The 26203-nt window shown below is 38.5% G+C and overlaps 2 protein-coding genes across 5 annotated transcripts in view; both read left to right on the top strand.

The window, feature by feature from the left end:
- The window catches only part of LOC139138524 (neuronal acetylcholine receptor subunit alpha-9-like), an 87470-nt gene extending 78159 nt beyond the window's left edge, over positions 1 to 9311 (top strand). The window contains exons 6-7 of one of the 2 annotated variants that reach the window (XM_070706933.1): positions 4176 to 4708; positions 5298 to 9311. In XM_070706933.1, coding sequence (XP_070563034.1) covers positions 4176 to 4708; positions 5298 to 5830 — 1066 coding nt within the window. In that variant the 3' untranslated portion in view covers positions 5831 to 9311. Of the gene's footprint in view, positions 1 to 4160; positions 4709 to 5297 lie in introns of both variants that reach the window. The other variant, XM_070706932.1, reaches the window with a different exon arrangement.
- Positions 9312 to 11826: 2515 nt separating this feature from the next.
- On the top strand, positions 11827 to 25391 carry LOC139138523 (cystinosin homolog). Of its 3 annotated transcripts, XM_070706928.1 has the most exons (9): positions 11827 to 11969; positions 15191 to 15455; positions 15863 to 15966; positions 16422 to 16562; positions 18373 to 18472; positions 18982 to 19101; positions 22872 to 23042; positions 23642 to 23759; positions 24508 to 25391. In XM_070706928.1, the coding sequence occupies exons 2-9, from the start codon at positions 15234 to 15236 to the stop codon at positions 24726 to 24728; spliced, it is 1197 nt and encodes a 398-aa protein (XP_070563029.1). In that variant the 5' UTR covers positions 11827 to 11969; positions 15191 to 15233; the 3' UTR covers positions 24729 to 25391. The 3 variants fall into 3 exon arrangements, with proteins under 3 accessions (XP_070563029.1, XP_070563030.1, XP_070563032.1); XM_070706929.1 differs by lacking the exon at positions 16422 to 16562; XM_070706931.1 differs by lacking the exon at positions 22872 to 23042.
- Positions 25392 to 26203: the final 812 nt, after the last annotated feature.

Genomic DNA, 26203 nt, shown 5'->3' with positions numbered 1-26203 from the left:
TTTTTTGTTCGAGTTCCGCTGTCAACGGCGCGGTTGGTGGGTTACGAGAGTACGGGTGTTTTTGAAACTATCGAACCAAGAGATTGAAATAACTTTGCTGTAAAAAATCATCATGGCTGTTCCATGTGTTTTAATATTTGATTCTCTGCAAGGTGATTCTGTTATGTAATTTTTTTATGAAATTACCGACTCTCGTAATTTCATATGGTCCTGATATAGTCCTTTGCTGCGAGTCGTTTAATGTCTGATTGAATCTGGGTTTTTAAGTGTGTGTATCGCAACGGAGTTGTATCTGACAGAGTCATTCCTTTTATCAGTGAAACTTATAACGTATGGTTGAGTTTTCATTTACAGAGGATGAAACGAAATATTAACAAAATTATCTGTTTCTCAAATGATGAGAGACAGGATGTCTGGCTGTGACTCACAAGAGTAATTTGGTGGGTTTTACCAGATTACATTAAATTTGTCACTTTTGGTCAATCTTGGCGGGTGTAGCATGCTAGCAGGGTACGTTTACCCATTCCATCACTTGGCAGAGGTTCCAGCTGATTCAATTGTTATTGTCATTTTCTATTAATTGAGTTCCTTAGACCAGGTAAATTATTTATTTACCTTCAATGATACCGATTAACGAGCCTGTTTTGATGCCTGTTTTACATATGTGTTCAACGCAACTGTGAGAGTATAGATGTGTGTACTACAGTTTAGAAAGTTGAATTGAATCAATATTATGTAGTGGACGCGCGATAAAATTGTGTGCTATAAGTGTTAATACGGCCTTATTCAATGGTCTGTCAAATATGCAAGTGATTTGATAAGATTCGGTGCAGTAAATTTGAATATGACTAGATAACAATGGCCAGCTGAATATCAGCACTTTCCAACACCAATTCATGACTATACAAGAACTTCGGAATTTAGAACTTCTTCTGATGGCTACTAATGGATTTTTGCATTTTGATCAATATTCAATTCAGTAAGTTCTGACAGATAGCCTAATTGCAATAATTTGAATAATAAGTCAATATGTTAATAAGTTATAATATAATCGACATATCATGCCGAAAATGTATCTTCAGTGTACCTTCAAAGTTCATTTGTTTGACACGAAATCTGTTTACATGGAATGAAATTACACAAAGCACAATTTATTATTTGAAATCAGGTGTTTAATTTGACAGCTGTCTATTGATCCATGATCAATGTCATGGTGCAAATGTCTGCGCTATATGCGTTTTTAATAAAATCCATCTAGTCGTATTGAAAACTTGGTAAACTCATATGACTTCTACAATATCGCATATTCTATGGCCAATGACAGCGTGTTTATACTGCAATGGGTGCGATACTGAGTATTCGCTTACGAATGAAAACATGTTCCACACTTTTTGGTGGATATTTAACACGTCTCCCTTGGCAACCATCGCTTGCCGATTTAAACCATAGTGTACAGCTTTATGGTCGAAGTTGTTTCTTTAAACAAATCTTGAAACATTGCATTTGGTTCTCATGACTGCATCAATAAACATTATTCATACAGTTTAGGTAATTATGTCGAACTCATCAATAACACATAATGAAGATTTGGAAATGCCCAGAGCTAATAAAACATGGCTGTCGTCAAATATCCTGACTCGAAATGGATACTTATATCCTGCATGGTTGGCATTGCTTTCATAGTGATTAAAATAATATGGACAAGTATTTTCATATATCTGCCAATTGCCTTCTGTGGCCTTCCAATGGCTTTACTGCATAACCATTCATGGACAGAAAACACCAGTTCATCTCTTTTCTTTGTAGCTGGGATAGACTGGAGGTTTACGTCAACGTAAGACTGTAATTTTAACGAATAATCGACTGCATGCATAAAAAATCCAGAGATATCACAGTCATCCAGTGAGGCAGCAATTTTAGAATCTGTGGCCAATCCCGAAGTCATATCCTAACCAAGTGTTGATATAGATTTTGGTATTGTCAATACACAAGACACGACCATTGAACAGTACTGCATGTAGCTGTAGTTTAAGCTTACTAGTTTTAAATCTATCTCTCTCTCTCTCTCTCTCTCTCTCTCTCTCTCTCTCATGGTCGCATGAATACTTTGGCAGCCACAAATTGTCTTGTTTTAGCAGGAGCCTATTTCATGATTGGATAGCTAATTACACTGGCTGTAATAGTTGTATTGATTGAGATCCAACTTTTAATATTAATTCTGAAACTGCATATACTCCTACGTTATTTTCTAAGAAATAAAAGCACCAGAGCACTGTCATATGTTCGGGAAACAATAAATTCCGACAAACCCTTGTTGGTTCAGGTTCTTGGCACAATGAAAAGTGTACATGATGGACATTAGCCGTAAAATGAAAAAGACTTTTTGACGCTATCCTCGATATGCAATTGATGTATCGTACTGGTGCGATCACCTTGTCACTAAGGTGAACCGGGGAAGGTCAAAGGTCAACCGAAAATCTAAGAACAAATTGGGACATTTACAGACCAATAACCAACAAACATACTTAGTACAATAAATGAAATATCTGAGGATCAAATTCATGTTGAAAGGGGATACGGTGAAAGGTCGTTGCAAGCTCTAACAGTAACTTTCGTCCTTAATTTGCACAAAACACCAAATTTATATAAGTTTATTAAAAAGAACAGCGAGGAATGTTCTCTCATTTCACACGTTTTTCACCATACCATTCATTGAATTTGAAAGTTGTTCGAGTTTTTGAGAGTTGTACGAGTTTCTTGAACATTAATACTTTGTTCAAAATTACAAAGTCAAATGATCATGTGATTTCTGAGAATTTGATTGAATTATTTTACTCTTGCATGTATTTCGCGATTTCATACATAATTGGCCACCAGAACAGCCAACCAATAATAATGCTAGTCGGCCAACCAATAATAATGCTAGTCTTGTATGGGGGTCTATATAGTCCACATGAATATTAATGAGCGACCTGATGAATATCAATGAATATAAATATTAATGGTGATATATGGTAATGATTTAATATATAATAATAATAATAATATAATAATTTATTGCTTAAAGACCACTACACAAAACTGTCTCAGCGGTCTGTACAGTACAGTAAAAATTAAAAATATAAATTAAAATAGTAAAATAAAAGTGTAACACTCAAATTAAAAACGATTCAGAAAGAAATTAAATAAAAAAATTAAATTTAAGATCATAAGAAAAAAAATTTAATATATTATATCGATGTACATGAATTTATGATTAAAATGAATGATGGGTGAACTACGCCCTCAACGACTTATTGTTCAGACTATCGTCAAGTGGCCATCGCTTTTTTTATGCAAATCCTCTTTTCATCATGACTGACCTAATAACAACGCCATGTAGACAAGGTGCCAGGTATCCACGCCATTCAAAATGATCTTCACTTCAACAAAAAACAACAACAAACTTCATTAACAAGGACCCCAACTGGACACCGCTATTTTAGTAAAGCTTATTAGCATTGACAGACGCATCATAAACAAGGTCCCAATTAGCCATATATATGGACACTCGCTCACGTTTATACGCTTCAATAACAAGGCCACCAAGTAGCCACCGCTATCTATTGAATCTCATAATATCTTTCACATGTAAAATACCTCATCAACACATTTGGGTCAACTTTATGAATTTAATATCACTTCATAATAATAATGTATTCACTCACTCATTATTCATTTTAATTATAAATTAATATTCATATAATTTTTTCTAATGTATTCATTCATTTCCATTTCTCCATTAATATTCATATTCATTAATATTCATCAGGACGTGTATTAATATTCAAGTGGACTATATAGATCCTATACACTACTAATGCTTGACTCGTTCGAATGATATTTACTGTATGATAAGCGATAAGGCAAATTGGTTTATGAGAACACGACTTTTGAATATCTTTTTTCTATTTTCATCGACATTCGCGCTTTCCAACACGGCAAATCGATAAATCGTAGTCACCGACGGGATACATTCTGCAATTTTGCAAGTAGTTGATCTATATAATCTTTGCACAAAAATACTAGTAAATGAGCGGTTGATTCATAAAAAGATGTTTGAATATTTTTCCGCTCTTTGACTTGATGTCGGTCCATTTCAGCATGCATTCCAGCTTCAGTCTGCTTCTTTCCAGTGTACGACAAGAGTCATTACGGCAGACGAATTCGGAGGCCATAGTGACATACGACGGAACTGTTCTCTCCATACAATTCTACATCATCAAAGCAACCTGTGCCATCGACGCCACACTCTTCCCGTTCGACGAGCAGCGCTGTGATTTCAAATTCGCCTCCTGGAGCTACCACGGCGGCTTGGTCAACTTCGTTCCCGACCCGAAAAGCGACGTGGAGCATTTCATCAGCAACGGCGAGTGGGAGCTCTTAGAAATGCCCGTCCACCGCGGAAAGGAGGAGCACGTGTGCTGCAAGGAGCCCTTCCCCGGAGTAAATTACACTCTCCACCTGAAGCGGCGCTCTACCTTCTATGTTGTCAACATTGTGTTCCCATCCTTCCTGGCGTATATTCTGATCTCCGTGGGTTTCTACATGCCGTCGGATTCTGGCGAGAGGATGAGCCTATGCGTGATCAGCATACTATCTCAGTTTGTTTTCCTGACAGTGGTTGCGGATTTCATGCCACCGACTGCGGAATTCGTTCCTTATTTGCGTAAGAAGGATTTTTTTTTCACTTTTTAATAAGTTCCTCCAATCAAATAAGCAAGATCACGCTATTGGACCAATTCTGTTTGAAATGAAACTTTAACATTTAAAAGTTTCAAAAGTTCATTATTCTTCAGCGTTTTGTGCAAGGATAATTTTCACTATATAAGACCAGTCAGGCTAGACATTGTAAGAGTCGCCGTTGAGGGAGAGAAAACAAAAAACTCAATAAGCAAACAACTGAGGCTCCTATGTTTAACGGATTTCTAATGGCGCACTTGATCATACTTTAAGTATGTCGCTAAAGTACACTCGTATCTTATTGCTTCACCTTTTCACGACGTGCAAGTAACCATGAAAGTCCACAAAAACAATATCTATTTGACTATTGTACTTTTCCAAGCTCTATGATGCCACCTTTGTTGCATATCACAATATTTTGCAGCCTGTTCTCCGATATCAATATGCTCTTCCCTACAAGAACTGAATTTCATGGTGTTCCTCTCGGTATTGTGATTGTCGATGTTTGTGTAGTATGTAAGGTGGTGACGAGCGGCTCAGAATCTTACTGCGTTGACATTTTGTTTTCATTTCAGAGAGATATTTCTTCACGACAATAGGATTAGCCGTTGTTTCTGCATTTGTGACCGCTTGGACATTAAACATGCACTTCCAGGGCGCCATATGCCACGAAGTACCGCAATGGATCAAGTGTTTGTGCTTTGAAGTTTTGGCGCGGTTTGCCTGTACGCGGGTCCGTGTGAAAAAATATAAAATTCTCAGAAGCGAGAGAGTTTTGGCTTGCGATGACATACCTATGACCCTGTACAACAGTCAGAACAAAACCAACCACAGGGGAGTGAATTGCGAAAATCAGATTAGAAGCAACGACCTAGACAAAAATCGCGCGGGAAGCGAACAGGAAGACGGCGCCCTGCTGGTGCGAGACCCGGACACCGATCCCGAAATTCAACAGCGTCGCCTGAGAGAGTGGCGCGAAGTGGCGCGAATAATCGACAGGTCGTATTTTGTCCTGTACACATTAATGCAGATTTTCCTCGTTATAGGATTCCTCGCCTACATCGCTAAGACGGGAGAAGGATTTCATCAGGAAGACGAAGATCACTGACACTAATCCATGGAAACCGTCTGGGACAACGACTATACGCTTTTTCCGCAATAAGCCGACTTTGAAACATTAATTACAAAACGTCTGTATTAAACGTGAGCTCCGTAAACAACGCGTCATGATACCCGTAACACGTACCTAGATGGTTTAAAATCTGTTTGCAGGGACACGAGGCTTCAATGTTTTGGTCGAAAATGGCAAAGTGCGTTCAGTGGACGATGATGACGTAGTTCCTAGTGCTGTAAATTGTCATAATTTGAATTTGACAGTGGCAATCGGATAAATATGTATAGGACATATTAGTGTTTTACAACCAATGTTTTGTGTCCGAATGCTTGAGTAAAAGCAAATATAGCCACTCCATGATTTATTAGTCCTTAAGTTTATGCCTCTGTTTGTAAAGGCTATGATTTTGTACTTGTAGACTAAGTGTAGTTCATAGAATAGCATTAAAAAGTTAAAAAAAAAGACTAATTGCTCTACAAAAGCGTATAAATGGGAACTTACCAGTATTTGCATCAGCAAATTTCTCAACAGGTCTTCATGGTACTATCCTGAATATTAAACAGAAGGTAAAATTAAATCAAAATGGCGATGGGGAATCATGCAAATGACTTCCAACAGGTATACTTCCGACTTTATTGAATGTCGCAGACCAGCGTCAAGTGGTTTGCCTTCACGGATCAGTTGACTTTCTGTGAACAGTTTACTCTGCTAAGTACTGAATTTCATAAACTATCAAAACGATGAATTTCCGAGTCCATGTATTCCGCCATGGTGGATTTTACTGCGCTCTGATTGGTCATTTTAGCGATCGCGCGAGGGCGTATGTCATGACCCACACCGCCTGAACTGCCGTATGGCAGTACACGGGAATTCAGGCGGGGCCGTATGGGTTGTTATTTTCGTTCTTGTGTCATCATGAATTTACTTCTGTAATCGGCCACTCACGCAGCTTTATCATCGCTGAGAACAGCAACGTGCGTGATCACGCACTTGCTTTGCAATGATTAAACACTTCCTTCTATGTGTACCTCGTGGAATAGAGCTCCGTAGAGAGCGAACTTTGAATCGTAGGAGGCGCAGGCGGTATCGAGTAAAGACTACCGACGACACCCGGAAATGTTTATCAAAGTTGGAATCGCCAAAAATTCCAAAGAAGGGGATTTTGTTGAAAACGTCACTGAGACGTCGCCATTGTATTGAGTAAGTTCTCTCAATGCGTTCCAGGTCAACTATAGTAAGTGGAGTAATGGATGGACACGTGATATGGTAATCACTTTATGTATTCAATATCTGTCAATTGTTTCAGCATTGAAGTATTAGTATTTTTGTAGCAGTGTCAGAAGTTTTCCCACAGACATTGCCTTTAGTAATTTTCTCTTTCTGTGCGTAGACTTTAACATAAAAGTAGTGTTTCACCTAAAGTTGCTTCTATTTTTGGAATTTTCGTCAATTTAAAATGTAAAGATGACGACTTTTAGATAGACATGGGTAATCGAAAAGCTTGATGCATCTTTATCACTCCAAACTCATTTATAAGATTCGAAGAAAAATGCTTTGATATGTGAATTTGTGATTGCCGAACGAGGCAGTGATTTTTTTCGAATTCAGTGTTGGCAGCAATTCTCACAGGGACGAACGTAGTTGAGTAATGTAGAACGCACAAATAAATAGGTCGAGAAAAATGACAAAAAACTAACAAAAACTAAACCAGTCGAAAAACGGATTAAACTAGTGCCAGTGTTACGGTTGTAATTTCCGTTCGCAATGTCGCCATCTTGAGTGTGGAACTGTCAGTCTTTTTATGAAGGTCGTTCTCTTTAAAAAATGTGATAAATATATCTGAACCCTGTTCGCTGGAGTATGTTCAATTTTAAAACATGCATGTACAGAATATTTCAATCTATGTAGTTTACCTAGACACATGTATAAAAGAGAGAAAATTATAACACCGTGAGAAGAAAATGTTGATCGTTTCTGCTTCAGCGAATAGTGGGTACCGTACTCGTTTATTTTATGAAAACCAACAATATAGTATTTTTGAGGAGAAGTGTGGTTACAACGGGACAAATGTTACGTGTACAGCTGATCTTGAAGAGTTTTACTTGGGTCTTTGTGTTCAAAGCGGCTATGTATACCTACCGTTTTTCGTTCTTGCATCAGCCCGTGGTTATTTTAAGTTATGCATGGGTCACTGAGATACTCTGGTTTATAAACCTTCTCTACAGTAAACTGAAACATTGCTACATTTCCTTAAGGCCCCCGTTTCTGAAATTTGTTTAAAAGGGGGAATTACCTAGGAGGAAGCACATGAAATCCAAGTTTTGAAGGGTTAAGAGATAAAGGGTTAGATACAGAGCTCGGTTCTGAGAAGTCACAGAAACCTAATGATATCGTCTTCACTCAAAGTTCCAAAAAGTTACCTTACACAAGCGCAGAGATGCGCAGTTCCAACCAATTCCAGGTATATATAGTGTACATTAATACCGGTTTTACGGTATGCCAGAAAGCATTGTCAAAAGAAAGCTTATAGTCAATTCAAAAAGACACTTAATGCTATTTTAGCAGCGGTTAGCGCATTTATAGTTTTCGCATCAACGCAGTCGAACATATTCGTATATGATATTGCTTTCTAAAATTATGAAATCTGAGATTGTCTCTTTTTTGTATATTATATTTGATATTTTTCATCGACAGAGTTGCCATCTTTTTTAATGTTATTTTATGTTATTTCGTTTTACTAAGAAAATAATGTAATTTGGTGAATGGTCCCTAGTTGACCTTCGGCTTTCGCATCGGCATCAGGCGAAATGTAGTCTTGGATTGGGATTTCTGAGTCAACATGAAATCTATATCTTTAAGAAGGTGAGAGCAGGGCAGTGGCAACCAATGACTAAACGATTTTCATCTGCAGTCCGGGTTAGGGCAAAGTTCCAGACGGCTGTTGAGTGAACGAATTTCATTCACATGACTCAATAGTAGGGGAAAAAAGTACTCAGGCCGGGGGGGAGGGACAGAAAAGATGGCAGCTTTGTCCCCTTCAATTCATCCATGAAAATCTTGAACCATTTTAATCCATTTTAATTGTCTCTTCGATGGAGCCGACGTTATTATTAAAGAAAGCAGTAATTTTGGCGGGAATTGCGCTCCCCCTTGTGACGTCAATTGTGTGTGTAACATGTACATGTATTTACATCGCATGGTACCTTGATGATTATAGGCAAGCGAGGGCCTATCGAGACCCGTGTAGCCGTGCACGATTGGCTGGACTGATCGTATACATAAGCTTAGTAGAGAGGAAGACTGATATTCACTGGTGAAGACCAAGCAGCAATTTGTGTAAAACGTCATCAATTTTGCTGTCGCCTTTTGACATTGCCTAGCTATAAAAAACGGTTGAATCGTCAGATGACAACGGCTACACGCGTCCTTGATTGGATAAACTTGCACTTATGGTATAGTTTTCGAAATAAAATTCAAAGAAAAGAAATTCTGCCTTTGTGTCATTTATTGATTATTTTGACAATGATCTACATATATACGCCTTTAATGGTGAATCAATATCATGATGAGACACGCCTGAAAGTTTATAAGTTTCATATATTTTCTCCGAGAAATTTACACTACGCCTTTCTGAAGCAAAGAGGAAAATATGCGGCGACCACTCTTGATTTTAATTAATTGCAAAACCAAATCCCCGAAAAATTCTCATGGTGAACAGGAAAAAAAAACAACTCTTAGACAGTTGATTAACTAATCTCCACAAACTTTCCACTGACATTGAATAACATATTGGGAGCTAAAACTGATTTCTCACGAACCTTACAAATCTGAAGCTCAACTTAGGCAAGAATAGCTCAGGTCACAAAACTCAAACTAAGGTACTACTTTCTTTACGGACTATCTTCGACTCCGCATGACGGTGAATGAACAAAGGATCTACCGATATATTTGAAAAAGTTCAAACAGGGCACAAAAACAAAGCAACAAAATAAACAATTTTCTGCACTTTGAATTACCATGGTTTCACTCAGGGTCATTGACCTTACACAAGTACACCAGAATAAAAGAGTTTTAGGCATGCAAGGCTTTGCTGTTTTTGGTCCCGATTAATTTGGGGAGGTTGCCCGATTATTTCGTAGTTAAATCTCTTCTAGAAAGAATGTCACACTCTTAGTTTTTTTGCTGGATTAAAGCTTATTTACCTGTGGAGGCTTTTCATCCAAAAATTGACCTGCTTGAAAGCTGTTTGTCAAAAAAAGCTCAATGATATGGTTGAATGTGAGCTAAATCTGCAAAACTAGTCTATTTATTTGAATTTCGAGAGAAAAACGGGAAAATTCGGCCATGTTGGAAACTTTTTGTGCGCTCCGGCGGACCTATTTTGTTTGGGGTGCCCAAAACGCCCTCACTCGGCCGAGTATTTGCCCTTCTTCGTTGACAGGGACAACATTTTCTGACGCCAACTCCTCACCTCACTTTACACATTCCTAGGAGTATAAAACGGTATTTATCACGTCTCTTTCACATGTTAATCTCAATTCAGTTAAACAAGAATTTCTGCATATCGGAAAACTCAAACTCAGGTGCTACTTTCCTTGCGGACTATGGATAACCAAAGTACTCCGCATGACAGTGAATTAACTAAACTCCACAGTTTCCACTAACATTGAATTATATTGTGAGCTGAAACTGATTTCTCAAGAACCTTTTAAATCTGTAGCTCAAGTTAATTAGGCAAGCAAAGCTCAGGTTATAAAACTCAAACTTAGGTACTACTTTCTTAGCGGTCTATCTTCGACTCCGCATGACAGTGAACTAAGTCATCTCCCCAAAGGATCTATCGATATTGGAAAAAGTTCAGACAGGGCACAAACACAAGGCAACAAACCATAGACTCTCGAGAGTCTATGAACAACAAACCATTTTCTGCACTGTGGATTGACACCTGATCACTCAGGGTCGTTGACTTTACAAGTACATCGGAGTAAAAGAGTTTTTGGTGTGCAAGGCTTTGCTGCCTTTGTGCCGATTAGTTTTGGGAAGATGTCCGATTATTTCGTAGCTAAATTTCTACAAAGAATGTAATGTCAATACACTCTTAGTTTTTTTATCGGCTTACCTACCTGTGGAGGATTTTCATCCAAAAATTGACCTGCTAGGTAGCTGTATGTCGAAAAAAGGGCAACTGTATGCTTGAAGCTAAATCTGCAACGCAAGTTTATTTATTTGAATTTTGAGAGAAAAAACGGGAAAATTCGACCATTTTCGAAACTTTTTGTGTGAGCACCTTTTTTTGTTCGGGTGGACCAAAACGCCCTCACGCGGCCGAGTATTCGCCTCTTCTTTCTTGAGATGGATAACATTTTCTAACGCTAACTCCTCACCTCACTTTACATGTCATATTAGTTTGAGGAGATTTTAATCATGTCATGCCCTAGAGCTTTATTATCGTGTCAGGCCTTATCCCACCAGTATGAGATATAACCATTTGATAATGGAGTTGACATCAAACGGTCGTACAACCATATGCGTGGTTCTCACACCTATCCAAAATGACGTGAAATCAAACAGAACAGTCGAATCAGATAAGGTACTCAAGTTTACATATAAAAGGTCCACAGACGAAAATTCATCCACAAAGGAAAGAATGCAGGGGCCGCACTGAAACCGTGTGTATGGTGCGTGGTTGAGGTACTAGGTATCCAAATTGGTTAGTATAATTTGCTTGCATTCCCAGCTATAAAAATTGACCAAAAGGTGTCAAAACCAAATGTTGTCCAGCGAAATTATTGAACTGTCGTAGTAGTCAAAGTCAGGAATTCTGTCGTTATGTCGTAGCGGTCAAAGATGCGGATATAACAAGAATTAAAAAACGGATACTTAGCTCTTGTATCGATCAAGAGTGATCACAAGCAAAAGATGAATATATTATCTTCTAAAACCACCAATTATCCTTTCATTTTTTTAACAATTGGATATCAAGAGCTGCTTTCAAGTCCTTTGTTTACATACAACAGTACAAGGTCGTACAGCTGTCTGTCTGTCTGCCTGCCTGTCCATATCTGTAGAAGAACGACCCGTCGGTTTTCAGTGAATTTTCAGCGAGTATTTTTTGTGGTAACAGGAGGAGCCGGTAAGTCTCTGGTAGACGTAGCTTGCATTATAAAGTTTCATTTGACTAATAGACATTTTTTATCAAATTCTTTTATATACCATGAATTATATCGTTAAGAATCGAATACGGAACAGTCGTGACAGTCCAGATAATTGTGCAAAAAATCTTAGTATTTAGAATTCCATCATTACTGACGACCAACCTGCCTCTTCCCGACGTTCTGTCACTGTACTGAACGTCACACAGTACTAGAGATTTCCCATAATGCATCATGATTTGTACCAACTTAGATTCCGCTGTGAAATCTACCATGTCTCCCATGTGTAGACAAATTCCTGGATAAGCTGTAAAAATTCTGAAAACGTACTTTTAAGGACGTCACCTTTCTTCTCAATTCCCATTTTAAAGGATTAAGAAAATTGTGCTTGATTGAGAGAGGAGATAGCATTTTTGTAAATTTTCCACTGATTGTGTCCTCAGCCATACAAAAATTAAAGAGATGAAAAGTAGGGAGACTAGTTGCACCTGTTTTATGAAACAAAAGGATATTGATTTTTTCCAACTAGAAGAGACGAAAGAAATTTACATGCTAACGTTTTTCAGAGAATGACCCCTTGAGTTGGTCATAACTTACTTCCCAAAACTGTGACATTTGTAGTACCTGCAGAATGTGACTTTTATGGTTATTTAATGGTTTCTTTGAAATTTATACTACAATATTTCAACGTACTTTTAATAAATATAATTAATCAATTATCTTGAGACTTCACATTATTGCTTTTATGCACAACTGAAAAAGTTAAAAGAAAACTAATGTCGTTGGTATAAATGAAACAGCATTGTGGGTAATTTATTGTACTATTGTTTCATGGCTGATAATGGTTGCTGTGTGCAAATCACGATTACTGGTCTAAATTTGATGTTGATGACCCTCGGTGGTGGCCAAACAAAACTCAGTAAATATAGGTAAACCTAATCGACAGCGTACGCTTTTATTTATAAAATGGTATATACCTAGGTACCTCTAGCCGCGTTCCTGTATATCGCCATCGAAGATTATCACGTCACGATGTGCTACTTAAGCAATATACCACACCAAGCGACGGTGTACCACAAGATTCACAGGCTTATTGGGAGTGAATTTAGTAACAATATGATATTATTTATGTACTTATTAAAAATAATAAATCGTAATCATGAAATATTGATATCACTAAACCAAGTTAGTGTTTCATCCGGGCCTTTCTCCGGAGCAGCACTCGATAAAATCGCTATATGTGTATACAAAGTATACTTCTAGTACATTGGACGCCCCGGCCGGCCGCCTATGTCAGCATAACTCATACACGTACAGCGATTTTTTTAATAATTACATAAATAATATCATATTTTTAGACTATTCACTCCTACTTCGCCGGTGCAAAGATTTTGACCATCAGGTCACGACATATGTACACGAGCGATAGCGAGTGCATACAGTATATGGAGTGAATGGTCAAAATCGAGTGGTATACCCGTTGCTGAGGTGGTTCATTGCTATTATGTCATAATATTAAATCAAAATTCTGACTTGAAACGTCAAAAAGGGGACCTTTCTCCTGCTCAGTGCTCGTCCCCGCCCCGACCATACTGTATTGCGAATATAGCACGCTTATTTTCACGTCTCGACCAATCAGATCGCAGTACTATTTGCGCCATCAATATAATGGTATGATATAATAGAATACAACACACGTCAAATCTTTACAGAAAATATACAGCACGTGCGAAAGTATAGAGACTAAACGGGAATTCTTGTGAATGGGAACAATATTTCATCCTTGAGTACGGACGAGATCCGAACTGATGTTTATATACCGAACAAAGTTCGTAAGCGTAGCCGTAAACCTCCATTCCATACCGACGAATTCATCTTCAATCAAAAACAACTAAGTACCAGTGGTATCTCTTAATTACAGTTCTTATGAGTGAATTCTTATCACTGTCATCATGCCGCGTGTAAAAGTTACCGCTTCACTCCTTCATAATATTTGTTGTTTTCGTGTCAGAAGTTTGACCTTGTGAGCAACACAAATTTTTTCGTAACAGCTGCGGACGCTAAGGACAGAAAATTAACCAATACCTCTTTCCTTCGTCAGCCGCACTCCGAGTGGATGCGCAAGTTAAGGATCTTGAGTAAAAGAGTACCAATATTAATGTTACATATACAGACTGGGCATTCGGTAGCAATAGGGTGTTCGATCAAACTCCATCAAATCTTCAACATGCATAAGCACAAGGTGTGACCATGGACTTACTACATGTCGTACCCGTCACCTTTCTTCAAAGCACCCCAAAGAGACAAAATACAACGAGCTTTCACGGTCTTTGTAGGGCCTTCTTTGGTGCGTCCATGGTCGACATATGCATGGTAAAGAACATAAGCTGAACTCTGCGATTAAATACTATGAGGTGAATGAAGGGCAGAATCAATACAATGTTAAATCGTTTGATATCTGGCGGTAAGGGACTGGAAGACTTATATATATATATATATATATATATATATATATATATATATATATATATATATATATATATATATATATATATATATATATATATATATAAACAGATTCCCACGAGGACATCTGTATACTTCGATATATGTATACTTCGATATATATATATATATATATATATATATATATATATATATATATATATATATATATATATATATATATATATATATATATATATATATATATATATATGGAGTATTTTTTTACCTAGCGTCTGCACAGAGTGTAATTTTTAAATGACCTTCAGATTTCTGTACACATTTGCCATCAATAAATGTAGTTCCTTGGCAGAGAATAAAAATTGACCGACAAGAACTCAAACTGAAAATGAATGATGTCATTATACCATATTCCGGAACGTCCAAATGAAATGGCATTATAGGTATATTGGTAATGCATTATTATTTTTTATCTCCGTGGTGTGTTTTTCTTTTCTTCATGCAAAGTACGACATTATTATGCTTTAAAATAAGCCATGTTTGAATTTTTTTTCCAAAAATATAACACCCCTTTCTCGGAACGTGAAATATTATATGTTCTCCTAAACCGTGGACATAACATTTTGCCATGCCACAAGTCCCAATCTTGACCATCGCTTGCGTTTGTGTGTCAGTTTTACTCCCTACTTGAGTCACTCTCGACATTCACACAGTCTCTTCATATGTTGAATCTCAGGCAGTGGAATCAGGGTGTTATCTCCCAGGATACGGAAGGAAATATGTTACTGAAGTTTTTCCTTTTGGCCTGCTCAATGTGGACGATAAACCAGGCTCTTGTTTCTGAGTCGCAAGAAAGCAGTATCACCCTATCACCGACCTCCATTGTTATCGAGGTCAATGGCTCCGCCGGTTTCAACATAACAACTACTTTTGCGGTCGAGGAACCGGTTATTTTGCTTCCAGTGAGCACCAGTCCCCGAATAGCAAGCATCCCCGGACTCGTAAGTCCATGTAATCATTTGATACCTCGCCAAATGTATAGTTCCATAAGTTACACAATCATGTTCGATTTACGTCGAAAAAACATACGTATATGCAATGGTGTATGAGTAGCTAGCCTGCTCCGCCATCGATGCCCGACCGGTAAGGGTTGGAGGTGGCGGGCTACCCATACACGACTGAAGCTTTCAATCTTGCAGTCTACAGAGTCACGAGGTAAAGCTATCGTTGAAGTCGTGTGAGAAACATCTGAAACTCTAACTTCGAACTATATGTACGGAAAGCAATATTGTGTCTATCATTGACACGAGAGAGGGAGGCAGGCAGGCAGGGAGGTAGGGAGGGAGGGAGCTACTTCCCTACAAATTACAGCGAGGTCGATTGCTGTTTTATCGTTGTTTTTTTACAGGTGATATGGCCTGCAAACAAAACTACATTGAGAATAGACGTCACACCGAACAATCCTGGTTCTTGTGTTGTATACTTCAATGACACCTCGCGTGAATTAGAAGGGTAGGTGCATTGCACTATATTTAGTCCGTGAAAGATGCACACGATGGAAACTCACATGGCCTCCGAGATGGGAGTTTTAGGGGACTGAAGAGTGCCTAAGAGTTGCGCTGAATAGAGACAAAGTGAAATATACGACGCTTGCATCTTATAACCTTGTGTAATTACGTGAAGCACTTCCATGCATAAGTAATAGTGAACATATGAACATATCTATAGGCTCCAGCAATGCATTCACTTGACTAGTTCGTCATTGGCTGCACGGCAGGGCAATTGTGTAAGTCTTCCCCGCGTTGACGAAAGTTGGATGCCGTATGCCTATCTATCATAAATAATAAAGAAACGTTTTTTTCCCGTGGAAATTACAAAAACTTCAGCTAAAAAGAGCAAAAGAATTGAAAAGACAAACAGATCGCAGCAAGGGTTTTAATAAAGAGCAAATTTAATCTTTTTTTCAGGTTAACCCAGGCATTCGTTCCAGTGGAAGTTGTCAAACATGGCTGGTTAAATGTGATAAGCGCTGTCGTAGGGTGGGCGTACTTCGCTGCCTGGTCAATTTCATTTTATCCACAAGCCATTCTCAACTACCGCAGGAAGAGGTGAAGTATTGTGGGAAGGCAACTCTTCTCACAGGGAAAAGCTCTCCATACATGACAGTTTCTTATCGCTTATAAAACATCGATCATCATAGCCTTATGCGAACTTCTCCTTAAGCTAAAGTAGAAATATATTATAGCTTTGTCAATACCAGTGAATTTGTGACGTCATACCATACATTATTACTGATAATGTATTCCATTATTCAGCATTGCGGCCCCACAGCGAGCAAGTTTTGTTTTGGAAAACGAAAAAAGGACTGCGCATTTAAAAGGAGGGAAAGTATCGGATAAACCATGTAATACACAAAACCATAAATCTTGATAATGGTGCACAATATTGATAATAATGTTTTACTGAACGATTTATCACATTTTTTGAGTCCTCACGCACGCATTTGTCCGTCTGTCAGGCTGGCGCTCAGCATGCAGTCCCCGTCCGATAAGCTGGTTGTACTACCACGTTTGTTGACAACATAGTGTTCGCTTCGTTGCCGTATAGGTGAAACAGAACTCAGTACGTTTGCAAACTCCTAGACGATACTGGGTTTGACACATGGCATATTATGTATGTCAGTGGCATTGTAAACGATGCAGGCATGAAAGGGCCACTCGAACCAGCCAACAACGGCAGCTTGCTGTCATCAACCTTGACCGGAAGTGTCTACGGATATAAAACAGAGCCATTCAAAGTCTCGGTCCAAGGTCAGCTACTACCAACAATCATGACGACCGTTGACTGATCTAACATCTCGGCCACCTAATTCTGATGCACTGACTGTAATCGGAGACAACTTTCATTCATCGTTTTTTTCTCAATGTCTGTGATTTTACCTTGCCTTGTTCTCGATATCGCGACGGTACCGAAACCCTCCAGTATGTTTGTCAACTGTACCTTTCAAGCTCCCGTTTACGTCAAGTTCTGTTGTTCGCCGAAATAAAATAGCTCTTCTCAAGAAGTCATCGAAAATTAAATTTATAGACACAATTATTATTGAAATATAAACACTTGAATAACAATGTTAAACTCTGTTGATATCGTTTGCAATGAATGCTGTACTACTAGCGACATAATAATGATCGTATTGACCAGCTGATGCAGCGCGCTGATCATACTGATGAACATTCCGTTTTCTTTATCTCTCGCATTTCACCGTGTCGGCTTTTTGAATGGCATGATATTTAAAGGTATTGTTTCAAGTTCGATATAGACGGTAGGGATGCAGTTACGTTTCATTTCCTTCGAAAACACATCGTTTTTCAATTCAAAATGAACCGTGAAAGTGTAGTCATTTTTTGTGCTGAACGTGCGTGTTCAGTGCAGTGCACTGTGCAGTGTGGAGTGCATGTAATATGCACAGAGTCAGGGCCGATCATGCTGGACGACGCTCACTGGCTTCAAACTCAGTTTAAATTTCCTTTTTTATTCGTTTTCTACAACTACAAATTCACTGGCATTGCCAAAACTATAAAATAATAGCAATAATGCACCCCCTCCCGGCCCATAATGGACTCAAGCAAACTTTGCACTCCATAATGTACTCGGCTTCGCCTCGTACATTATGTCGTGCAAAGTTTGCTTTCGTCCATTATGGGCCGGGAGGGGGTGCATTATTGCTTAAATATTGCTAGTGCATGACTTTCATTTATAGAAAAACACACACAAAACAATGAACTAAAATTATAGAAAACGTCACAACATAATTTGAAAAATATCCTGGCAGGTGTAGTGGTCCTAGTTGCGATATACGGTAACAGAAATTTGACCAATAGTGCTCAATTCTCATTTCCACTTGTTTTCAAAATTTTGCAGTGTTGTCGGAATGAGTTTCGACTTATTCGCGTATACGACTCTAGGATATGTCACATATGGTGCTTACAATGTTGGGATGTACTGGATACCTGCGGTTTTGGTGAGTGTGATCTAACTCTATCTGTCTGTCTGTCTGTCTCACGTTCGTCTCTCTATTCGTTTTTCCGTCTCATTCTGTTTCTGTCTTCCTTTGAACCCTTTCATGTTTCTCACTATCACTTTCTGTCGCTCTGTTTAAAGTTGACGAATACTATCTGAAAGTTTGCAAATTCATAATCTACCGGTACTTATCTCTTAGAATATACCAATCAAGCTAATTATTCATACTCAAACTAAAAGTAATACACTTCAACGGATATCGGATGATAGCAGGCTGTGTCGATATGATACGCCGTCACTTCAAGAGCGATTCTCGGTGTACGAGAACATGGCCCGTTGTCTCTATAGTGCTGCTTTAATATAGCGACCGCAACATGATTATAGATTGACTCTCTCCTATGAGAAGCCTAGTCTATACGTTCATCGTTATGTAGGTTTCAGTGTGCGCTCGCCTGTATTCAAGTGTGTTTTTTAGATATAAACCAACGTTTTCTTCCCTCTGTATTGAAGGACGAGTACCAGGAGTCACATCCCCACGGAGTCAACCCAGTGCAGCTTAATGACGTCATGTTCACCTTACATGGGTTGGTCTTGTCAGTGGTCGTATTGATACAAATTGCTCTGTACGAAGTAAGCATCCTCACTCTTTTTTGTTTTAAATCCATGCCCCTGTGATACAGGCTATGAACCACCAGGGCTTCACATGTTTATGGTTATTTTGAGAAGCATGATAATGTTATCATTACCGCAATTACAAAATAATGATATGTATAATTATCATCTTTATATCAATATCAGTATTCACTTACTAATTATTATCACCACAGACATCGAGGCTAGTGCATCGTGGTTCTTTGTTCAGTTTTGCTGTGACTTTATCATGGTTGTTTGCAGTGTGCGAAATTAAGAGAAAATAGCTTCAGGTCATAAGGGCCTGCACCAAGCCACAAGCTTCAGGTCCTTACAGAAAACTGCCGGTCCTCAATAAATGCAGTTGTTAAGTGTCACAGTCTTAAATTTCTCACATCGAACGTATATTTTCTACCCAGTACCGAGTGACACAAACATGGTTTTATGATATTGACGTAATATCTCCCACGTCAGCATTTTACACGTTAGCATCTTTGTACGTATTGTACATATGTACAACGCGTGATGTTTCAAGGTGACAATCCAGGTGGCAATAAAAGTGCCTACAATGACTGTAAGTTTGCAGAGTCAACATATCGTTGACTACGATACGTAATCTACCTTTACTCAAACGGTAATACACATTGTATTCTGTTGACACACCATCTCGTGATACAACGAAATGCTGACTCTTCATGATATGAAAGATGCTGACGTGTAAAATGCTGACGTGGGAGATATTACAGCATAAATCAATATCATAAAACCCTGTTTGTGTCACTCGGTACTAGGTAGAAAATATACGTTCGATGTGAGAAATTTAAGACTGTGACACTCTCCCACACTTTTCAAAAGCAGCGTCCTCGCTGGACAATAAATGTACCATCAAAAACAAAAAAAAATAATAATAAACATTACATATAGTAGAGTCATAAAAGGAAGTGATTAAAGGAAGCTCAAAAATGTACCAGATCCAGACGATTTAACGTACAAGACAGCAAGATCACGCCACGCATACACTCATTTGCACTAAAAAGTCTATTTTCAAAACTCAAAAAAGAATAGTCGATACTTATATACTTTTATCAGTACGAAATTAATCGTCTCTAGTGTAAATTCGCAACACAGTTAAATACGTCTGTAAACTTACATTACTATGGTTATCACGTGGTCATTTTTCCGCCAGTCTTTGATCGTTTCTTAAGATTAAACAATATCACACCATTGAATATCCCGTACTCGATTGTTCTCATTGAAATCTTAACCATAAAATGTCACACTATCTCTTATCTCCTCCCGTAAGATTTGAGTCAATGACCTTCTGACGCCATGGCCACGTGAGGGACGCTTCGAGATAAAATCCCTACGGGGAGGACGTTACACTCTCTTAACGACAATTAAAGTCAACACTCTCTCCTCTAATACTATGCTCATGAATGTTGTAATATTTAATTTTTCATGTATCAATAGAGTCAGTAAGTATTCACTCAAAAGGACTATTGTTCACATAGATTACAGAATAGTGTAAGTGAATGATCATGAATCATTGATCTACATTATCTTGAATCTGAAAAAGATCACAGCCCTCATCTTCCTCACTGTCATGCGCACACATTTATCAATGTTTTCCACCATTGGGGGACTATGGGACTAACAGGAGAATTTGACTTTTTTTCTAGCCATGTCTTATCCCCAACTCCCGGACCATAAAACGACAACATGCGGATGATGAAAGCGAGAGAGTTTGTCTCTCATGACTTTCTATGGGGGATGATGTTCTCTACATGGCTGTGTACAATTGTACACTACACCAGGGCATGTGATATTGTGATTTTAAAATGGTTGGCGAGCTGAAAATCACTTCTGAAATTTAATAGCCGACGCGAGTGGTAGAAGAGTGAGTGAATAGCTTAGTACCCTGAAAACAGTCATGAGTAAGGGGAGTGTATCGAATAATTTTTTATGTAAACATTGATCACTGCGTCTTTTTTATTGTAATGTAAAACGGAAGGGAGAAAATACTTGGTATGTATTTTGATATGACATATGGATTAGTTTCAAAATTTTCCAAAAAAATAAATATGCTTAAATGTGTCCTCTGTTGCATTCATGAAGAAACAGATGAAGTTATACTTTTAATTAAAAGGACAAGTATCGTAATTGTTTTCTCGATTAGCCTATAGACATTGCACACAACACAAATGGCACACGTCGCCACTCGCGGAAATGAATGATATTTTCTGATCGAAAAGTTTTGCCTGAGCGATTGCTGGGTCTAATCGCCCTTTGAAAGCTTAAAGTTATTAAAATGACTCTGAAAAAGTTTGACAGACACGCTATACTGCTGAAAACGATCGCCACACGATCGGTTAATGTGACCGTAAAATCTTAAAAGACGTAATTTTTTGCGACATTTAGGCCTACAGCCCAGGATGATGGTGAGTTTTGCATGCCTGTCGTAAAACGGTATACATCGAAAAAATTTGAAGCCCTACACTCTGGCTCTGAAAGTATACGCGACGAATCCTGCAACTCGACAAAACCGTTACCAAACTGTTATGATAAGGCTGCTCTGTTTTATAAAATGTACACTTGTTATCACGATATATCGTGGTAACAGTCGGCCCTGTGAACTTTGGTTGAAGACCAACAAGCAAGCAAAATGTTCTAGCGGTCCACAAACAAACGTAGCGAAACGTGAACTTGACTGTTGACTGCAGGTAGCACAATTGGGCTGTCGTGTAACATCTAATCCTTGTATCGGGCGTAGTTCAAAACCATGGACGTAAAAAAATACCTCGATGTTCAAAACCAAATATGTTTAGTTAACAGCGCTATATTCGTAGTAGGTTTTTGTCTTAAACTCTTCTATGAACCGTTTATGTTTTGAACGCTTCCATTGAAAATCAATGCAAAGAAAACGGAGTCAGTTTGATAAAATGAAGGGCTGTATTATGTACATTTGTGTACATGTAAATTCCGAACACTTAAAGTGTGGAACTAGTGAAGTGATTCTGGGTGTTGTTGTCATATGACAAGATATGCTAACATTACCAGGGTTACACTCACTAGTCGAGTATAAATATTATAATATTGTATCGCATTGTTGCACCAAAATCAATCCATTCCATTGATAGAATCTGCGTGCACGGACGTAATTCATACTGATCTGAATGTAATTAGCTGCACCGTGCTATGCGCGTCGATAGTAGGGATTAGACTCTTCGTAAATGTAAATCGTCGTAAGACAAAAATTACTATGTTGCGACATTGTTACCCCCAGTCTGTCTGGCGCACCATAGATCGGAATTCCCCACTACCAGGACACATAGTGCGATCAATATCCCCTGTTGCCCCGCACTCCCACGGTGGAAAACATTGATAGGTGCATGACATTCAAGTCTGAATCACATGATTCAAAGTCAGTCATCATCTGCATCTGTTACTGGTCTTGATGGAGAAATTTTTATCATTTATTCCAAATTCCAGTCGGTCATATGGACCGACATGTTGCTAATTACTTTCAGCCCGACGAGAAATCTGTCGGTCTCGGACTGTCGGACCGACGTTAATTTCGCACACTGGTTGTTTGGTTATACAGGCTTTCTAGTCTATTCGGAACGTTGACTCAGTGTCGTGTAATATCACCTCATTTACTATTACTCCTGGGTTTGGCATGGCGTTCATAATTGCTGTAGGCTGAGGAGCTTAACATGTTTGCAAAGTTCATTCTACAGTAATATTTATTACACTCTAATTTCATTGCACAGCGTGGTGGGCAGAAGCTTTCAAAAGTCTGCATCGTTCTGACAGTAGCCTCGACAATTCTATCCTTGGTTGGGTTAGTAATTACTCTCTCAACTGACTATATCTCTATCTTGAATTATCTCCTCTACATCTCGTATATCAAACTTGGGGTAACTCTCAGATACATACCACAGGTACGTCATGGCAAGTATACACGACGGTAGTGTAGTTCAAGGGTGAAATATCATTGAAAAAAGGTTGTTAGAGTGTCGATATGCAATTTGTTTACTCTAGTTGTGGGCAGGGCTGCCATAATCGTCCACTAACTAAGCTTTCTTTTCCGTATTCCAAGAGCTTTAAAATGAGCCCAAAAAGTGATAGCGCCAAAAGCACTGTAAAAATTTGAGAGTCCGAATGTCTGTCCCCGAGGCGCATTCTACCTTAATGTTATTATATAACAAAAAATATCATTTTAAGCTACAATGGTTGAAAATGCTTTATTAAATTTTGAGGAAATGATTGCATTGTTCCAGATTGATAGTGAAATATATAAATACATACAGCAAGCTGTCAAAGTCAATTTAGTTCTTTACCATAAATTTATTCGTCAATAACATTCACCGCCCGTTATGTCCGTACAGGTATTACTGTGAGTAACAGAATGAATTTCCGCATTTCTTGTTGAGCAAAAATCCGAGAAAACTTTAACAATTACCAGTAATAACTATTGTACATTCAGGCTACGTAGAGACCATCGTAACGGCTGTAAAATCATTTTTGGATTGACTTGCAGATGTACCTGAATTGCAAGCTGAAAAGTACTGCTGGTTGGAGTGTAGGTTCTGTGTTGTATGATCTTGCTGGAGGAATTCTGAGCCTTTTACAGATGCTTCTCATAGCATATAATTACGGTGAGTCCTACCTGTGAAAAAAAGAAGCGGTTGCAGTTTTGACGGAGAACCAAGAGTGGGGAGACGCAGCTAGCGGAGGAGGGCAAAGACAGGGACCTACAGATGACGAGGAAAGAAGTGCAAACAAACACACCGACAAACTCGGTGATCGATATAGAATAGGATAAGTTAGAGCATTGAAGGTGTCAGTCGTCTTTCATAGCCCACAGTCCCTCCAACGATGGAATGCATGTGTCTAGTGAGAGAAAAGATATAGCGACCTTTCAAATATCGCTCATTATTTTCTCACAATCAATTCATAAAAATAAGCACACTTGAATGTTGTATGTTATTATCATTTCAAGGGAGGGTGTCAAGTGTTGTTGAAATTGGTAATTTTGACTCATCACCAAGACTTTTGAAAAGTTTCTCTGTAATAGAAAGGGGGTACTCACGAAAATTACTGTAAGGCGAAAATGCATGATATCATACTATGGACTGATGACTGAGTCGACCATGACGGGAAACTGGACTATCGTTGCTCCCAGTTGAAGGTGAACACCGCAGTACACTTGAAAAGTTAATATTTCAAGTAACCCAAGAAATTGTTTCAAAGAAATCTTACTGCAAAATGAGTATTCACCTGGCTACATGCTGTACATTAGTATGGATTGAGTGTTAGAGTATCTGTATTTGCCAGGCGAGAAATGGAATTCCCATACTGTACGCTAACCTTCCCATATGTGGTTTTCTTTGCTCTCATTCACAGATGATTGGGGATCGATAGTTGGAGACCCTACCAAGTTCGGACTGGGATTGTTAACTATTGTTTTTGATGTCGTATTTATCGTTCAACACTATTTACTCTTTGGCGGCAGCACTGGAGGGGTCAGCAACATCAAAGATAAGGATCGGTACGAGAAAGTCGCAAAAGGGACAGATACTTGTACAGAGTGTGAACTCGTTGAAACGAAGGTTACCGCATTTTGACGAAACGACTGAACCGCCTGGAAATGATTCAACTGTCTGATTAGCCTGTTCCTTCGAATCAAAACAAACACAAAATGGGCTAAGAGATCCCTGATAACAGCAGTTTTTCTCAAGCACAATGCAAATTATTGCTCTCTAACTTATCCCTCAGGTGCTACAAGTTTCTCATTCATTTACACCGTTTTCATTTTGAATGAAAATATATAATTGTAATTAACTATTTGTTTCCCTTATGCATTCTTTATTGCCATTTATAAGTTTACAACGTCAATTACACAAATAAAAAAGTGCACAGCAAATGACAATTTTGGAGCCAGAAAAATAGCTGTCAGCTAATGGAGCCTGGCCCCACTGTAGCGCTCAGTGACAGATATAATAGAAACAGACTTTTCCACAATCTGTTGTCTTGTAACAGCCATTGCATTCATAAACTGATATCCTGATGTGATCACTTGATGTGATCATCTTAACAGTGCGTGCAGTATATTGTGCCATAACTTTGCACCAGTGTAAGAAATCGCAAACCGACCTACATGTACCGCGGTATCGGTACTGCGCTTTTGGGGCGGCGAAGGTAGATTCATACCAAGTTTGAATCTAGTTACGGTATTGTAATAGTGATCTACCATCTCAAAATAAGCATTCAGAAAGAGATAGGAATACTCTAATGCTGTAAATCGAAAATAAATACACATGCACGTAATTTGTAAAGTTTATTGTATCTAGTTCTCCTTAATTTAGACATAAAGGTGAGGAGGGCTCCTGAAATCTAGAAAATGTAATCGCTCCTGCACACATTTTTTGAGCAATATGAAAGGATTGAGGCTAAGTACGATGAAAAAGTACTCACCAAGACTTCCAGACCATATATTATGTAAGGTTAAAGGAAAGTTCTACATAATAATACCATATTTCTTGTTATATGGATTAATCTGTGGCATTTGTAAGCCAACCAAATTTTTATATAAAAATTGAAGAAATAAGACTGAAATATGGCAGAATTTCCTTATTTGGTTGTCGTTGTAGGTCTGGCATATTGAACATTCGACATTACGTGACACATCAGATGTTGAAAGACGCGTGTCTTAAACCTGTCACATGAGCAAGGCTGCCATATGGGTGTCACAGTGACAGATTAAGGGTTGGGGCACAGGGAACAGCCTGAGTACGACCTGAACAGGTCCGTCCCAAAGGCGGCGTGTGTCACTGTCAGCATGGGTTTCTTGTTTATATAATTTTATTTTAAATAATTTTAACCGTGATATCACGCATGTGCTGGCTATCTGCCATTATGGGGATATTGTGCTTTGTCTTTGGCGGGGAAGACATCAGTTTGTAACGATCAGGCTCATACCATTTCCTGAATTTGCAGTTACCTCTGCGCATGACCAGTAGCAAGAAGAACGGGGAACTCGTATGAAACGTTGATAATTACGTTGGATGGCAAATGCTTGGTCTTACTTTCTTCTGCAACG

Source organism: Ptychodera flava, chromosome 8 (assembly GCF_041260155.1).
Source record: "Ptychodera flava strain L36383 chromosome 8, AS_Pfla_20210202, whole genome shotgun sequence".
Lineage (NCBI taxonomy): Eukaryota > Metazoa > Hemichordata > Enteropneusta > Ptychoderidae > Ptychodera > Ptychodera flava.
Note: the sequence above shows the minus strand (reverse complement) of the source record. Positions and strands in the feature narration are given on the sequence as shown.

Coding starts and splice junctions, on each gene's coding strand:
- LOC139138523 (XM_070706928.1), top strand. CDS start 15,234: ATGTTACTGAAGTTTTTCCTTTTGGCCTGCTCAATGTGGACGATAAAC. Junction 15,967..16,421: donor ACCTCGCGTGAATTAGAAGG/GTAGGTGCATTG, acceptor TCTTTTTTTCAG/GTTAACCCAGGCATTCGTTC. Junction 18,473..18,981: donor ACTGGATACCTGCGGTTTTG/GTGAGTGTGATC, acceptor TCTGTATTGAAG/GACGAGTACCAGGAGTCACA.